The following is an 18398-nucleotide window of genomic DNA, read 5'->3' on the forward strand; positions in this document are numbered from 1 at the left end:
CGCTCTCCCACTCTCTCACTCTCTCACTCTCTCTCTCTCTCCCTCGCCCACCCCCTCTCATAGTTCCCCCATAACAGACATAACTGTGCTGTCTGTCTCTCCACATCTCCTCTAATTGGTTATTTATAGCCAGGAGGGTGTGGCCAGTCAGGTCTAATGACTATTGTTGCCGTGGCTACTGGTTAATGAGAAACTGTCTCTGTAGAGGTCTGAGACTGAACCAAAATGCTCATTACTACAATTATACACTGTAGAACACTACAACATGAGAGAGAGAGAGAGAGAGAGAGAGAGAGAGAGAGAGAGAGAGAGAGTTTATTTATACAGTATATTATCTACTGTATATTGGCTGGTATTTCTAATTGTGGCTATTACCATCATTCGTTTATAGCAGCCATACTCAACTGGCGGACTGTGGTCTGGATCCAGACCCAGAACGGGGTCAATACGGACCGCGGGGGTCAATACATGTACAGTACTCAGTCGAGCTTTCAATTTACTGCTGTTGAGAGTTGTAATAGTACAATGCACAAGGTGGAACTTTGAAATTTGGTAGTGCATGGGCAGTTTTTCTCTTGTTATGTCATTCACTTACAGACCTTAGAGAGCTATCTATAACCTGTCAGAAATGTCCAGTTGATCAACTACTAGCCCATGTTACCTAGATAGGTAAGTTAGGTTAACCAGCTATCTAAATCCTGTATTTATCATGGCCAGATTATGTGCCCAGGGGCCTCGACCCCCAGGGCGCCCCCATTGATTTTGTTGAGTCACTCAGGTATCATATGAACACACATAATACATGGCAACATGTAGAATGACAGGAAATGAGCTTTAAAATTGCAACATTTTATCTCCGCCAACAAGAGGGGTGTGAACAGTTTGAACAGTTTGGGGTCGCATTGGTTGCGAGGTGGGTGTTTGTTACTATTCCGATAAATGACAAATCCATCCGGACCTTTGCCACCAGGAAATTTGTGTGACCGTATCTTCTCTAATAGTAGCTGAGTACCCCTGGTTTATAGCTACTGTAGATAGCTCTTTCTCTTGCGCTCTCTCTCTCTCTCTCTCTCTCGCTCTCTCTCTCTCTCTCTCTCTCTCTCTCTCTCTCTCTCTCTCTCTCTCTCTCTCTCTCTCTCTCTCTCTCTCTCTCTCTCTCTCTCTCTCTCTCTCTCTCTCTCTCTCTCTCTATCCAGAGTCTTTCTGTGTAGCAGTATCCTTGTGTAGGTGTAGCTCTTTTTTATGTGTGTGTGCACTTGTGTCCATGCTTGCAGTGTGCATGCTTGTAGTGTGCTTGTTGTGTGTGTGTGTGTGTGTGTGTCTGTCTGAGTGAGTGAGTGAGTGAGTGAGTGAGTGAGTGAGTGAGTGAGTGAGTGAGTGAGTGAGTGAGTGAGTGAGTGAGTGAGTGAGTGAGTGAGTGAGTGAGTGAGTGAGTGAGTGAGTGAGTGATGCTGTGCTGTCAGTGAGTGTAGCCAGGCAGAGACACGCAAATGCTTAACCCCAGGGTGGGGTTCTTTCTCTAAATATCCGTACCACATGCACATGGCAGCACTGTGTCTGCCACTGTCTTTTCTCTTTATATTTCTCTCCCTCTTTCTCCTTTTCTGTCTTTCATTATTTCTTGTTCTCTCGCATGCTCTCTCCTCCCTCATTCCCCCTAGCCCTCTCCTTCTCTTTTTCTCTCCGTTTTTTCTACTTTCTGCTCTCTCTCTCTGTCTGACTTCCTCTCCGCCTCTCTTTACAACAGTTAGTGTTCTGACAAGGTCTTAGCCTGAAGTCTTCAATGATGCGTCTTTTTCCGTGTTCAGTGGCTTTGGATGGACGTGTGATGTCATCGTGACAGAGGCTAAAACATAGACATCCTTACTATATTTAACTTTGTTGAAGACTATGATTAGTTGATTAGTTGAATCAGCTGTTTTACTGCTTTTAGATTAAGCAAAAGCTTGCACCCACACTGGCCCTCGCAGAGTAAGATAGTCTTTGTTTTAAACAAAGAGTGATACCCCACCTTGATATTGTGGTACAGTTCTCTACTCATTCCTGTGACTCTGCAGTGGGAGTGTAGATCGGGGAGAGAGATTATACACACCTGCACTGTCAGCAACACTTACACATCTGTCACTCTCAGACGACCCCCGTCCCTCACCTCCACTCTCCTGAGCAGTGTCAGTCAAAGCGTTGAGTCACTGCAGTAAATCAATAGCTATTAGAATACACAGTCACATTCAGCTTAACATACAACCTGTACATACACAAACAGAATCACACACACTCTGACTCCATACACACACACACACAAACACACCATACTAACCCTACCTATGTGTCTGTGTGTTTCCCTGCAGCCCAAACTAATGGCCAAGGACCTGTTGGATCTGGTGGCCTCCCACTTCAACCTGAAGGAGAAGGAATATTTTGGCATCTCCTACACAGATGAAACGTAAGTCCTTCTGGTTCACTACTATCACCACGTATGTAGTCCTGTCCTGGTCCTGGGGATATATGTGATGTGCAGGGTTTTGTTCCAGCCCAGCACTTACACACCTCTAACGGGATGTAACTACACCCTACCCTGTTTATCATAAAAGGAGAAATGTATGTTTAAAATGTAAGGATGACATTTGATGATATTTTGGGAGTGAGGATATGAGCCCAGAGGATGACAGATTAAAGTATTGTTATAAACTGGGTGGTTTGAGCCTTGAATGCTGATTGGCTGACAGCCTTGGTATATCAGACCGTATACCACGGTATGACAAAACATTTATTTTTACTGCTCTAATTACGTTGGTAACCAGTTTATAATAGCAAAAAGGCACCTCTGGGGTTTGTGATATATGGCCAATATACTACGGCTAAGGGCTGTATCAAGGCACTCCACGTTGCGTCGTGTGTAAGAACAGCCCTTAGTCGTGGTATATTGACCATATACCACACCTCCTCAGGCCTTATTGCTTAAATATACAACTTTTATTTCCAGTCATACACTCTTGTCCCAGCCTGCTATTCCCTTGAATACTGTTTGTTATTGATTTTAGTCATTTAGCAGACAATCTTATCCAGAGCGACTTACAGTTTAGTGAGTGCATACATTTTTCATACTGCCCCCCACCCCCCCCCCAATCGAACCCACAACCCTGGCGTTGCAAGCGTACAAGTACAATTCATTTAGTTGCAGTATTATTACATTCTAGTGAAGTTATTGAATCTACTTATTTACATTTACATTTGTTTTAATTCATGTCAGTTCTGTAGTGTACTATGTCTGCCTCCTCATTGGTTGGGTGTGCAGTATGCTGACAGTTGATTGGTTGTTGTGTCTCCAGGGGTCATTTCAGCTGGCTGCAGTTGGACCGAAGGGTTCTAGAACACGAGTTCCCCAAGAAGTCTGGACCCATCGTACTCTACTTCTGTGTCAGGTATGGTCACATCATAGTAAAACACACACACAAGCACAGCTCCGACAGCAGGCACACAGACATGCACACAGTCAGACAGACGTCTGCACACACACACTACCTTGGCTCTGTGAAAAAGGCAGATAATAACTCTATAATACTATAAGAGAACACCATTCATAATTCAGTGATAGTTGTCTAGCTATTGTATATGATCTTCAGTGTATCTGTGTGTGTCAGGTGTATAAGATGTTGTCTCCCTGTAAAGTGGAGCTCCTGCTGTGATCTAACCCATAGTAGCAGGGTTATAAAACCATTCCTTTCTCCTGCCAGTGCCTTTGTACTGCTCTGACAATGGCTGCTCTCTTACATAACACACATCCTGAGGTTGACTGAGTGTGTGTGTGTGTGCATGTGTGTGTGCTCGCATGTGTGCGTGTTTGTGTCTACATTAAGTCATTGTAGTTGGAAGAAAAGGTACAGGATCTGAAGATAATGTGTCTGACCTTTCTTTGCAGCTGTGGAAAGGCTACACAAACACACACACACACACAATGCTGAACAGTGTTGGTCAGTACCTTAAAGGTCCCTATGATGACAATAGGCTCCAGGGACTTGTCATTCCTTAGCAACGTACATAGCAACCTGCATTGGAGACACTCAATAGATGAATAGTTGTTTGTACTGATTGGCATTAACGATAAGTGTCTCCAAAAGGGTGTGTGGTAATGACGTCATTTCAACCTACCATAATAGTTTTGATGTGTATGGGTATTGTATTGTTGCATGGGGTGTATTGTTCACATAACAGATCACTATCAAATACATGGCCTTGTGTTCAGGGTTAGCCATCAGTACGGATACAATATAATAACTATTGTGATTACTTCTGTTATAGCCAGCCACTAATAACATATCCAGTCACTCCACATGCCCACACATAAATACACACACACATTCAAATGCTTATTAATACAATGCATTTATACACACCACATACTCACACACACACACAAACATCCTGATACACAGTTAACACAGAGACAGACTGATGAAACTGCAATCAGTCTAAATGTCAGAGCTGAATCCATTGTCAGACTTCACTGCCCAGAGCAGCCGAGTGTGTGTGTGTGTGTGTGTGCTTTCGTGCCTTAATGCTTTCGTGCACTGTGCTTGTGCATTGGTTTCATAGCATGTGTGTGCATGTTTCGGAAGCAGTAGCTATAACAACTCCCACCCTCTCTATATATAGACTACATTATATAATGTTACAGTAGCTCCCATCTCACTATTGATGGCTACTGTGTTTCTCTGCCTGCACACTGCTGATGATGCAGCCAGCCAGCCAGCTAGCGATTGTGTGAAATGCATCGTGTGCACATTTGCGATGGGGGTGTGTTTGTGTAGATGATGTGTCTGTGTTTGTGCATCAGTGTTTGTGTGTGCGTGCGTGCGTGTGTGTTGGATGGTTGCCATTGATCAGACAGAGAAGGGTATAGGAACTGTGTGTGGAAGCCTAATGTCTGATGACCCCTAGTGGACACTCTGTTCACTGCAGTTCTGCCACACATAGTAGCCTGGAACTAGATTGAATTAGCTTCTTTTCTCTTTAATCTGTTTCCAAGATACAATACATCTAAACTCATTGTGTCATGGTCTGTTATACTGTACTGTGTTTTATGTTCTGTTCATTACAGGTTTTAGAGAGTATTTCCTGCCTGATCAACTAAAGTAATGTGTCCTGTTGTCTATGTGTTACAGGTTTTACATAGAGAGTATTTCCTACCTGAAGGACAATGCTACTATTGAACTCTTCTTCCTCAATGCTAAGTCCTGCATATACAAGGTAAGTTCATCATGGCCTGTAGTTCACATGCTTAGATATGCTTAGATATAGCATGCCAATATAAATATACTGTATGGTGTTGTTCTGCTATGTGTTAGATCAGTAAGTGTCTGTCTGTGTGTATTCTCATTGATGATTAATCTTCAAGTAGTGGATTTTATTTTCCAGTCATGTCATCATTTCACCACCAGAGGGTACATGTGGGCTGTTGGGTCGTCAGTGTGACGCTTGAACAGTAAAACCACTCTCTGTCTCCTCTCTGCTCCATTCATCCTGTTAGAAACAGATATAGCATTAGCTAAGCTTATGCTATCTCCAGCTCCAAAAGTGTTAACCAGCCTCTGCTGACAAAATGCATCCACTGGTAGCGAAGCTTCTGCTAACACTCCAGCAACACCCATAGCTTTTCCTAATACATACCCAGCACTGATATCTTAGTGTATGCTAACACAGCCAATACTTGACACCTAAGACTAGGCTGTTTAGAAAGGGAGGCTGGAACACTCTCACGGTCCAACAGACTCTAGTGAAGTGAGGGTTGTCTGTGAAGTCTACATACACACTCCAATTGACCAAAACAGCAATATTTTTCCTTGATGCACACATGGACACAATGACACAAAAATACACTTTTTCAACATAACACAGATTTTGTAAATGTTAATCATGGATACGTTTAAGACATTAGAATTGTGTTGTGGATATAGAGTCATTTTTAATGCAGTCATCTCCTGTCTGCATGTATGGAGTGTGTGTTCTACACTGGACCACACACACATACACACACACACTGCTAGGCCGCAGCCCCATGGTGAGAGCCCATGCTGGGTGGTAGTGTATTCAGTGTTGTGTTTCACTCTGCTGTCTGATCTCTTAACCAATTAACTGCCAGGGATCGTATAGAGGACATTCCTTACATACCTGACCCCTTTAGTCACTACTCATCAACTAACACACACAAACACACACACACACACTTCCCTCAGACCCCCTTCTGTGTGTGTGAGTAGGCCCTGTCCCAGCATTGCTCATCTAAGTAAACAGGATGGAGAGACAAAGAGAAAGACAGAGAGAATTAAAGAGACCTTTAAGGAAATTGTTCTGTTAGTCACCACTGCATTCCCTCATTTTCTCTGCCCACATAAGTCCCATCACACTGTAATTTCTGAGCTGAAGCAGAGCACACAACCCCCCATGAAGAAAGGGAAAGAAATCAGGGAGGGGGAGGAAGGGAGTGAGGGAGGTTTAGATGAAAAAATTAAAACAGCAATGGAGAAAAGAGAGTACTGGGGACAATGTGATAGAAACGTGTGTATCCTGTATGAATATGTTTTTCAGTGTTGTATTAGTAGTGTAGGTACATCATAACATCGTGGTCATAGGATGAATCTGATGTATGAAAATGTGCCCCTCACAGCTCCCCACATAGGGAAAGTAATGGATACATTGGATTGGTTTTATTAGCCGTGCAAGTCACATAATAACCATTATCTAATGCTTCCCCCCCCCCCCTCTCTCTCTCTCTATCTCTCTCTCTCGCTCTCTCCCTCTTTCTCCAAGGAGCTCATTGAGGTGGACAGTGAGGTGGTTTTTGAGCTGGCCTCCTATATCCTACAGGTAAGTCAGTGTTACACTAGCTTTGACCAACTTACATTCGAAGAATCAGACATCAATTATTTTTGGAATGGGCTCCCATGCCTAGTTCCAGGGAGTGAGTATGTATATTGGCCAGGGAGTGTGTAGGGTTCCCCCTCAATTTAGGTCAGCCCATTACCTCAGTTCCAGCTAACACAGAGACTATGGAGTGTGTGTATGTGTGTGTGTGTGTGTGTGTGTGTGCGTTATTGCGTGTGTGTGTGCAGGTGCAGAGGTATCAGGTATCTCTTGGCCTTTAGAGGTTTTGCTCCAGATGGAAGGATAACGTTTCTCTCTGATTTCATCACAGGAGACCTGACCCTACTCTCACCTGCCTGCACACACACACACACACACACACACACACACACACACACACACACACACACACACACTACTTGTCCCACAAAAGCCAGCGTTCACCCCTCCATAATACTGTAAATGTCTAACTATTTCTCTCTCTTTCTCTTTTCTCTCTCCAGGAGGCTAAAGGTGACTTCACCAGGTAAGAACAGTTATTATGTATTTATACTACAGTAAGCTGTATACATATAATATACTTTATAATAACTAATATCCAACAGCCTCAGACCTATTGTCTCTGTGTCAGTGGGGAGTAGAGCGGTTGTGGCCCACATGTTTGTTTGGTTTTTGGGTGAGGGGATGGTGGGATAGGTGTGTGTGTGTGTGTGTTTGTGTGACAGGAGAACAATAGCACCCATGTAGGGGGTCTGTCCTAGGTCCTCTGAGCCCCACAGAGCAGCGAAGCAAATCCGCTGACACGCCCCTCCCTCTCCTCTCACAGGACCTGCCTTTGTCTGCCTGTCCTCCGACGCTCTATCCCTCTCAAACTCTCCTCTCATCCCCCAGTCCCCTGATTCACTCACTCCATCCAGACTGAAGAGTCTGTCTTTAGATAGGGTCACTGGAGCATATTTCTTGTGTGTGTGTGTGTGTGTGTGTGTGTGTGTGTGTGTGTGTGTGTGTGTGTGTGTGTGTGTGTGTGTGTGTGTGTGTGTGTGTGTGTGTGTGTGTGTGTGTGTGTGTGTGTGTGTGTATGGATGTATGTATGTATGTATGTATGTATGTATGTGTGTGTGAGTGAGTGACAGGGCTCCACAGTGCATGACTCCTAACCAATTAAGAACAGAGCAGTGAGACTAAGGCCAGGGTAGTTAAGACCTCAGCTCTGCAGCTCACGTGATGAGCCTTCTGCCCCCTAAAACAGCTTACCCTCTATTGGTTTACACTTCTATGGTGTAGAGAGATGCTAGCTTACATTTAGGCAGGCTTGAGATGTCGTTTACAAAATGCCATGTGTTGCAATATATTTCCTGCTCCATTGTGTAACCTGGTATCATGCTACTATGTTCCTTTAAATAAAGATGAATTGGATGTCTTCACGGTTAAAGGAAACATGGTCTTTATATCTTAGAGCAGTACAGAATAAGGATTCTTCGTCAGTTTGTGAGCGTTGAGGCCAGTGTAGATGAGAGAGTCGAACAGCGTTCACCTTTGACCCCATTTCCTCCTCCTCACAGGAACATAAATAAACATGGCATCCCACTGAGCTCTGGAATGTGTAACATATTACGCTATATATTGCACTAACATTGTAAGCGTTTATGTTACTTGTTGTCCATCCAATTTTTTGCTACTCCATTGCTGGTGAAGGCTGCTGGGGCTGTGGCGTCCAGATCGGGTGGTAAGGGTTGGGATTGAGAACCATTGCTCTAGCCCACATGAAAAAAACTATAGTATTATGGTTAAATACCATAGTATTCACTCTAGTGTTTTTGCAGACTTTTCTGTATTATTCACTGTAGTGTTTTTGCATACTGTAGTGTTTTTGCGGTCTGTAGTATACTGTAGTATGTACTATAGTATTCTATAATATACTACTAAATTCTATAGTAAGTACTACACATGATCGAGGTATACTACAGTGTGTAGTATAGCATTCAACAGTATACTATTGTTTACTACAGAATTATATAGTAAGTACTGTAGTATTCTATAGTAAACTGTAGTATTTTTTGATATGGGAGAGCAGGCGTTAGCTGGCTATTATATTTTCAGTATTGGCTGTCATGTTTCCAGGCCTTTCCCCCAGTCTCAGGGGGCTGGGATGTTTAGGGAATTACAGAGGGGTTTAAGACTGAGAGTCTGAAGTCTAGGGTCTCTCTCTCTCTCTCTCTCTCTCTCTCTCTCTCTCTCTCTCTCTCTCTCTCTCTCTCTCTCTTCTCTCTCTCTCCTCTCTCTCTCTCTCTCTCTCTCTCTCTCTCTCTCTCTCTCTCTCTCTCTCTCCTCTCTCTCTCTCTCTCTCTCTCTCTCTCTCTCTCTCTCTCTCTCCAGTTGTTCCCAGCTGTGTGACTGTCTCATCAGTCCCCCTGAAACACAGCAGGGCAGCATTAGTTCCCCCACCCTGTCAGTTACTAACTCTTGCCCCCAACCCATAGATTATTCATTGGTAAATACCCTTAGATTAAAGTTAATACATCATTGTAGTAGACAAACATCACAATATTGGAGACACCTTTGGATTGGTTTATATCGCTAATGCCAATCTGTCTCCAACACCTCTTGGCAGTTTGAATTCAGTGTGTGTTCACAGTAATGACGTGTGTTTCTGTGTGTGTCACAGTAACGACATGACGAGGTCAGACCTGAAGAAGCTTCCAGCTCTGCCGACTCAGGCCCTGAAGGAACACCCATCTCTGGCCTACTGGTGAGTCCCAGCCTGTCTTATTGGCCCTGATGACCAGGGCCACCAAAACTCTACTGCCTGGTTGCCCGACCTGGCTGCCTGTTTGATATGATTAAGTGGCATGTTGTGTATGTTTTCTGTTCCAGTGAGGACCGGGTGATAGAACACTACAAGAAGCTCAATGGACAGTCCAGAGGGCAGGCCATAGTCAAGTAAGACTGGAGAGGGGAAGGGTGTGTGTGTGTTACTTATGTGTCTCATATTCTCTCCCCCTTGAGCTGTGTGTGTTCATCTCTCACACATGCTGGGTGTCTACTGCGTGTGTATCCATATGTTTGTGAGTGTGTGTGTTTTTATGATGGTCTCTCTTCAGTAGTTGATGTGAAGATGAACATTGTGACTGACTAATGTCTGTCTCTCTGTCTGTCTTAGTTATATGAGCATCGTTGAGTCCCTGCCTACATATGGAGTACATTACTACACTGTTAAGGTACAACTTTATCACTTACACTCTCTCTCTTGGGGTTGGGGTTGGGGGCTGAGTGGGTGGGTGAGGGAGTGTTTGGGAGGAGGGTTTGGGGGGCTATGAATACACACACCCTCTGATGTGTGTATCCTCTCTCTGTGTGTGTCAGGATAAACAGGGCATCCCGTGGTGGCTGGGGCTGAGTTATAAAGGAATCTTCCAGTATGACTACCAGGACAAGGTCAAACCCAGGAAGGTAAGACGCCAACTTTCATTCTCTTTCTCTCCCTCTCGCTCCATTATGTCTGTCTTTTATAAAGATGTAACACTGTCCTCCCATCAGTCTCCCTGTAGTCTGTTAAAGCCTTTCACCTCTCACCTTTGACCCTAGAAAAGACTAGTATCATTCATCTCCTGGCTGGATGAACCGACACACACACACTCCCATACGTGAACTCTGACCCCTCAGTCCTGACAAAGACTTCCTGTCTGCTTCAGCTTTCCTGTTTGCCCGTCCTGTTCTAGTGTGTGTATGTGTGTGTGTGTGTGTGTTTGCACATTCCAGTCTAAATGTCTCACCACTGTTCTCCCCACATTCCTGCTCTATCCCATAATAGTCCCAGATCCTGAGGTTTCAAAGGTTACATCACCATGGAGACAGAATGGGAATGCTAGCCTAGTCTCCTATTCTAGGTCACAGGAATGATTTGGTGGTTTGAGTTAGCTTCCAATGTTAGTATCAAGTAGAAAGGTGCTCTTTGGAAACGATGGCCCTCTTGGATCCTTCATAGGATGTTTTCTCCCCATATCTGCCCATTTGTAGATGTAAACACACACACACACACACACACACACACACACACACACACACTGAAAGGCAGTGGGCCGTGCCAGGTTGAAAGTGGTCTGTACTACAATAGAGTGAATGTGTTCCGAGGGTTCAGAGGGGAGGTAGAATGAAGGGAGGTTCAGGACTTCATGTTTTGGCTTCTCATCAACACACTAATGGTATCTACGCATGCAGCGCTCTGAAAACAAAGAGAGAGGGAGGGCACTTTAAAGATGACTATTAATGTATTTAATAACTGTCTTTAATAACTGTCTTTAATAACTCCAGAGTTGGTTTCAAAGAAGGTTGAGACCTAGTCAAAAGCTGTGTGTAGAGGCTGCACATTAGGTTACCAGAGAAGGCCACTATCATTGTGTCAAATAAGGTTTTCAGTGTTTAGTTAAGGCTGTTTTTGTTTAGAGTTTTACCTCAGGAATACGTTGTCTGTGTGTGTGGCAGCTGCATATTTATCAGTAGAGTTTTACTAGTGGACATCCTGTAGTGACTAGACCACCACTGTAAGGCTTTCTGACTGTTTATTTGGGGTTGTTTAAATACTTTACCCCTAACCCCACTTCCCCTTTCACACACACACGCACTAACACACACACACACACACACACACACACACACACACACACACACACACACACACACACACACACACACACACACACACACACACACAGTTACAGTTCAACCACAGCCAGTAAAAATGCCTTGTTAGTGAGTTGTGAGACACTTTAGGGTTTGTGAGTGACTGAGGCAGATGCTGATGGTTTAGTAACAGTGTGAAGCTCCAGTAGTGTGTGTCATGTTGACTGATTTTGAAATTGCTTGACAGAGATTAAGAATATGTCTCTGCTAGCTAGTGTGTTGCCAGGTCAGATAAGTATATGAAGGTATGAAACAGTGATGAGTAATGAGTGAGGAGTGTGTTTTGGTGTGCAAACGCCCCTCCTAACCTCAATCCCTCCAACACACATATTTGTTAAAAAAAACTATGACCAAAACAAAAACAACAGGAAGCCATGGGCAGGTCTCCATAGTGACTATAGAACACCCTGGAAACATTTAAATCCCCCACCCTAACCGTCCTCCACCTTTCTGAGGGAGGGACTCAGAAACATGGAGAGGGACAGGGAAGGGAACCAGTGATGGTAAGTCGGTCCCCTTGTAAAGCCCCTCTAGACCCCTCCTAGTCCCCAGACTGGCTCCTAGTCCTAGCCGACTGCTACTGTTTACAGGTCCAGCTCTGCTCTGCTCTGCCCTATGATAGAATAGACCTTGGCTTCACTCCAGACCATTCTATTCTTTAGACAATCCCATGGGTATCCCCTAGGGACTTCAAGCTTTCTCAGACATTACCTTTTCTTTGTACACATACAGTATACACACACAAACACACACACACACACTGGCCTAACAGTGGACACACCCTTTGCCATTATCAGTGCTGTATAGAAAAAGTGTCACCATGTTTGTATCTGATATTGTTTTTCAGATTATTCAAAGTTTCTCTAAAGCTGTTACTAAATACACACCACTTATATAACTCCTGTCATTTGTTAGTGTGGACAAAATGGTCACTTAATCACAACCCTTAACTCCTTTCATATTGAAACTGGTTTAATTCCTCATTGTGTTGTGCTGTACATGTTGCTACATGTTGAAGTACCCTTCCTGGAAAATGTGGTCTGTGGTCTGCAGTAATGTTCTATGGTCCATTGACTGATTACTAAAGCCTGATATGAGGGAAGATGAAAGCGATGGTTTGTGCCAGCTGGTGGCCAACCTTGGTCTTGGAGACACACGGGGTATACAGGCTTTAGTCTCTTCCCTGCACTAACAAACCTGATCACACTAATTGAATACCACAACAGGTACTGGGATGTATGTGAAACTAGTGCCAGTGTTGTCTGATGTGAAACTAGTGCCAGTGTTGCCAGTGTTGTCTGATGTGAAACTAGTGCCAGTGTTTCCAGTGTTGTCTGATGTGACACGAGTGGCAGTGTTGAGTTGACAAGATGGGGTCCACCCTCCAACCTAGTTACGAGGGAACATGTGTGTGTTAAGCACTCTCGTGCTGGAAAACTGTTGCACACACTCTCCCTATCTGTAATCACACACATACACATACACCCTCTCTCCCTATCTCCCTCCTATTCTTAGCACCATGCTACATTAAGTGTTCATACTCCATTGAGTGTACAGTACACCGAGCGTAACTGCACTGATTATCTCACACGTAAACGCACACACACGCTCACACACACTCTTAGTCCCAACGCTGTGTTTATATATTCGTTTTTTCTCCATCAGATCCCCCTCCTCTCCTCTGTTCCTCTTATCCCTCTCTCTCCATTATTTTCCCAGGCTGTTATGATTCCTGGGCTGTGCCCCTTCGTCTTCTTCTTCGTCCCTCCTCTCCACTCTCTTCCTCCCTCCTCTCCACTCTCTTCCTCCCTCCTCTCCACTCTCTCCTGTCCTCCCTCACCCTGCCAGTTAAACTTTGTTTTCTCCTGTTGTTCTGTACAGAGTTCACGTGTTTTACCGTTTTCTTAAATCATCTCACTGCCATTACATCTCTACCACCACCATTGTTGGTGTGTGCTGTTTGTGTGTCTCTATGTGTGTATGTGTCCCAGCTGCTAGTGCTGTAATGTCTCCAGTGTAACAGTAACTGCTGTGACTCTGCTCTCTGTGTAATGAGAAACAGACCTCGTGAGGCAATGTGTGTGTGTGTGTGTGTATGTGTGTGTGTGAAGAGGGGGGCTGGCTGGCTGACTAACAAAGCAAAAGTGCTCTGTTTGGTGGGGCCACAGTAATCCTCTCCCCATTCACCCTCCCTCCCTTCCCCCACCCCCTCCCTTTCTCCCAGCCACAGAGCCCAGAGCAGGAAGTGTACTCCTCGAGGGAGAGAGGAAGGGTCAGGGGGAGGGAGGGGAGGGTCTTAGCCTGGCTACAGTAGAGGAGGAAACTTTATTTCACACACATACACTCTCCCACACACACACACACACTCGCTCACTTACCTACAGCTGGTAAACACCCGCCGACTCAGAACTTTCTGTTCCCCTGCACCTGGAGAGGATTTAACACACACACACACACACGTACACACACGTACACAGACACACATATTGAGGAGACTTTCTCACCCAGCGAGGCTTGGTTTTATTTAAAGAGGAGCTGATGGTTTGTAAAGAGGATGGAAAGAAGGGAAGAGAAAAAAGGCGAGCGGAGGAGAGAAAGCCCTCTCTCTCTCTCTCTCTCTCTCTCTCTCTCTCTCTCTCTCTCTCTCTCTCTCTCTCTCTCTCTCTCTCTCTCGGGGGTGAGGTCATTCAGCTGGGGGAAGAGTTCTGGACGAGACCGCTGGGTCTGGATCTAATCAGAGACCCTTACCTCATGTCCTCCCTCTTTCCTCTCCTCCCTCACTCCTCCTCACTCCTCTCCTATTCTTTCTGTTTTTGAGGTGTTGCAAAACCAATCTTAACTCTCAGTGGCTGTACAGGGAAGTCATATCCAGCCGGCAGTGGGTGTTTCTGCCTTCTCAAGCTTGTGTGTCTGTTTGTATCTCAGTTTGAAGTCTGTGAGCCTCTTTCAGTTCTAAAGTGTGTGTGTGTGTGTGTGTGTGTGTGTGTGTGTGTGTGTGTGTGTGTGTGTGTGTGTGTGTGTGTGTGTGTGTGTGTGTGTGTGTGTGTGTGTGTGTGTGTGTCCGTCCTCAGGTGTTCCAATGGCGTCAGCTGGAGAACCTCTACTTCAGAGAGAAGAAGTTCTCAGTGGAAGTTCACGACCCCAGGAGGTAAATCTATATCACATCTCTGAGTGTGTGTGTGTGTTTCAGCACTGTAAACAGTTTTGTATCAGAAAGTAACTCTGTAGTAGAGTTTCCATCTGCCCTGATAATATATAGGATACAAAGCTAATGTAAGTTAGTTGTGTTGATTATATGCCATTTCTGCTGGAGTTGTGAAAGTAGTGAGTATGGCATATAAAAGGAGGCTTGGATAGATTATATTTATAATATCTTAATTGTCCCCCAGTGTGAATGCTGCTAGCTGCTTTGTGTAAAGTTTAGCCAACATAAAAATCACAGAGCAGAGATGGTCATGGGTTGGTACTGTTGTTAGCTGTGATGCTATATTAAAGAAACGTAGAGACATCAACAGATAAACAGTGGTGCATGTGCTTGAACAAAGTAGCTTGTGCACACACATACAGACTCAGTTTATCTTGGCGTTAAATGGAGCCTGACACAGATAGCACTGCTGACAGTCACACACACACACACACACACACTGAACTCTGTAAGTCGCTCTGGATAAGAGCGTCTGCTAAATGACTAAAATGTAAAATGTAAATGTAAACTCTGCTGTCTAGAGGAGGAAGTCACCTCTCTTTTGTTTATTTAACATCTCTACAGAGAGAGAGAGAGAGAGAGAAAGACAAGAGAAAAGGAGAGAGACAGGAAGAGAGAAGAGAGTGTCACGATCGTCAGGGAGAGACCAATGCGCAGCGTGATGAATGAACATGATTACTTTATTAAATTAAAGCACGAACAAAACAACAAACGACTCGTAACGTCCACGGTGACAAAGACCGAACACGGAACAAAAACCCACAAACACAAAGTGAAAAACAGACAGTTAAATATGGCTCCCAATCAGAGACAACCAGCCAACAGCTGACACTCGTTGCCTCTGATTGGGAGTCACTAAGGCAAACATAGAAAACAACAAACCAGAACCCCCAACATAGAAATAAACCACATAGAATGAACACACCCTGGCTCAACATATAGAGTCCCAGAGCCAGGGTGTGACAGTACCCCCCCCCCTAAAGGCGCGGACTGCGACCGCGCCTCAACCAGAGAAAAATAGGGGAGGGCTGGGTGGGCACTCCTCCTCGGCGGCGGTTCTGGCTCCGGGCTTGCCCACCACCCTCCAATAAACCCCCCATAGCGCCCCTGGTCCGGTCTGGCCCCGCTGGCTGGAGCTGACCTGGACGTAGCAGGAGCGGCTAGCTTCAGCTCCGTTGGGGAGCAATAAAGCGGTACCTGATTTGGCACCGATGACCCAGGCACGGGTTGTGCCGGACTGACGACGCGCACCCCAGGCTTGGTGCGTGAGGCAGGAAAGGACCGGACCTGGCTGTCGATGCGCACCCCTGGCTTGGTGCGTGGAGCAGCAACGGGCCGGACCGGGCTGACGATACGCACCCCTGGCTTGGTGCGTGGAGCCGGAACGGGCCTCACCGGACTGATGACTCGCACCCCTGGCTTGGTGCGTGGAGCAGCAACGGGCCGGACCGGGCTGACGATGCGCACCCCTGGCTTGGTGCGTGGAGCAGCGACGGGCCGGACCGGGCAGACGATACGCACCCCTGGCTTGGTGCGTGGAGCCGGAACGGGCCTCACCGGACTGACGACTCGCACCCCTGGCTTGGTGCGTGGAGCAGCAACGGGCCGGACCGGGCTGACGAAGCGCACCACTGACTTGGTGCGGGGAGCAGGAACGGGCCGAGCCGGGCTGACGAAGCGCACCACTGACTTGGTGCGGGGAGCAGGAACAGACCGGACCGTACTGGGGACACACACCACTGGCCCTACATCGGGATCTGGAACGGGCCGGACCGGACTGGTAACACACCCCAGTACCTCTCGCCGTGCCTCTCCACCTTCCATCCCCTCTTCGACCAGTGGCCCCCGTAACCTGGCGGCCTCCTCTGCTAACCCGCTGGACGGCTCTATCGCGGCCTCCTGCTGCCCCGACTTCGTGAGCCCCCCCCCTAAACATTTTCTGGGGGTCTCTCCTCCCCGTGGGCCAGGCCTCTATCGTTCTCGCCCAACTCTCCCTCTTCTGCCCCCAATTCCAGCAATTCTGCTCTTCATTAGGCTTGACCCAGTCTCTTCCTCCACTGTTCCCAAGTCCATCCACTCTGCTCTTTACAAGGCTGGACCCAGTCGAGGTTGCCACGGAGATCTGCAAGCGATTCCCCTGGCGATGGCTCCTGGACACGCTGCTTGGTCCAGTTTTGGTGGGTTTTTCTGTCACGATCGTCAGGGAGAGACCAATGCGCAGCGTGATGAATGAACATGATTACTTTATTAAATTAAAGCACGAACAAAACAACAAACGACTCGTAACGTCCACGGTGACAAAGACCGAACACGGAACAAAAACCCACAAACACAAAGTGAAAAACAGACAGTTAAATATGGCTCCCAATCAGAGACAACCAGCCAACAGCTGACACTCGTTGCCTCTGATTGGGAGTCACTAAGGCAAACATAGAAAACAACAAACCAGAACCCCCAACATAGAAATAAACCACATAGAATGAACACACCCTGGCTCAACATATAGAGTCCCAGAGCCAGGGTGTGACAGAGAGAGAGCTGTTTTATAGGAGGCAGTAGTTAGCGTGAGCTGGTCTGTAGATACAGCTATCTTTCTGTCTAAACTCTGAAGAGTAAATCATGTCATGAGAGGCAATGTGTGTGGTACTGATAAACATCACTACTAGACATACTCTCTCTCTTTCTAGAATAAGTGTGTTATGCCTTGCGTCTGGCCACCCGGACTATTTACATTGAACCCCCCCCCCTGCTACTCGCTAATTCTATTTCTTGAACTGCATTGTTGGTTAAGGGCTCGTAAATTGTTGTATTCGGCGCATGTGACTAATAACATTTGATTTGCTATAGGCCACTGGGTGTATGTGTACGTGCGCGTGTGCGTGTTCTTTCATTTACTGTGTGTTTGTGTTGTGTGTATTCAGTGTGTATAAGGAGGCCTTGTGTCCGTCTCTACTGTAGGGCGTCGGTGACCAGAAGGACGTTTGGCCACAGTGGTATAGCTGTCCACACCTGGTACGCCTGCCCTGCTCTCATTAAGTCTATCTGGGCCATGGCCATCAGCCAACACCAGTTCTACCTTGACCGCAAGCAGAGCAAGGTAACACATAGAATCACTGGGTGGTTCTAGAATGAGTCTGAGGTTTTAGAATGTTTGTGAGGTTCTAGAATGAGTATGGGGTTCTAGAATGCGTGTGAGATTCTAGAATGACTGTGAGGTTCTAGAATGAGTATGGGGTTCTAGAATGAATATGGGGTTCTAGAATGAGTGTTAGAGACTAGAGTGTGTGGAGTTCTAGAGTGTTCTAGACCATAGCAGTAGAAACAAGAAGAAATACAGTATTTTGTAAAGATCTAATATCTCTGTGTGTGTGTGTCCAGTCTAAGATCCATGCGGCTCGTAGTCTCAGTGAGATAGCCATCGACCTGACAGAGACTGGCACTCTGAAGACATCTAAACTGGCCAACATGGGCAGCAAGGGCAAGATCATCTGTGGCAGCTCCGGCAGTCTGCTCTCCTCAGGTAAGTCTCTCTGTGTGTGGCTGTTTTTGCATGTGTGTCTGTGGCCAGCAGTACCCTTACCCTACTCTCCACCCCATAATGTTGAGGCCCCTGCCTCTATATGTAGTGGTGTAGAGGAGAGGGGGATAGAGG

The 18398-nt window shown here is 46.0% G+C and overlaps 1 protein-coding gene across 1 annotated transcript in view; it reads left to right on the plus strand.

The window, feature by feature from the left end:
• LOC311134772 (FERM domain-containing protein 4A-like) overlaps window positions 1-18398 on the plus strand; it is a 54789-nt gene that overhangs the window by 19743 nt on the left and 16648 nt on the right. Inside the window, exons 3-14 of the mRNA XM_084168552.1 lie at window positions 2349-2443; window positions 3330-3422; window positions 5163-5247; window positions 6808-6864; window positions 7365-7387; window positions 9527-9610; window positions 9736-9801; window positions 10022-10079; window positions 10225-10311; window positions 14613-14689; window positions 17705-17843; window positions 18125-18266. Coding sequence (XP_084024678.1) covers window positions 2349-2443; window positions 3330-3422; window positions 5163-5247; window positions 6808-6864; window positions 7365-7387; window positions 9527-9610; window positions 9736-9801; window positions 10022-10079; window positions 10225-10311; window positions 14613-14689; window positions 17705-17843; window positions 18125-18266 — 1006 coding nt within the window. The remainder of the gene's footprint in view (window positions 1-2348; window positions 2444-3329; window positions 3423-5162; window positions 5248-6807; window positions 6865-7364; window positions 7388-9526; window positions 9611-9735; window positions 9802-10021; window positions 10080-10224; window positions 10312-14612; window positions 14690-17704; window positions 17844-18124; window positions 18267-18398) is intronic.

This window comes from Coregonus lavaretus (genome assembly GCF_964263955.1).
Source record: "Coregonus lavaretus genome assembly, chromosome: 9".
NCBI lineage: Eukaryota > Metazoa > Chordata > Actinopteri > Salmoniformes > Salmonidae > Coregonus > Coregonus lavaretus.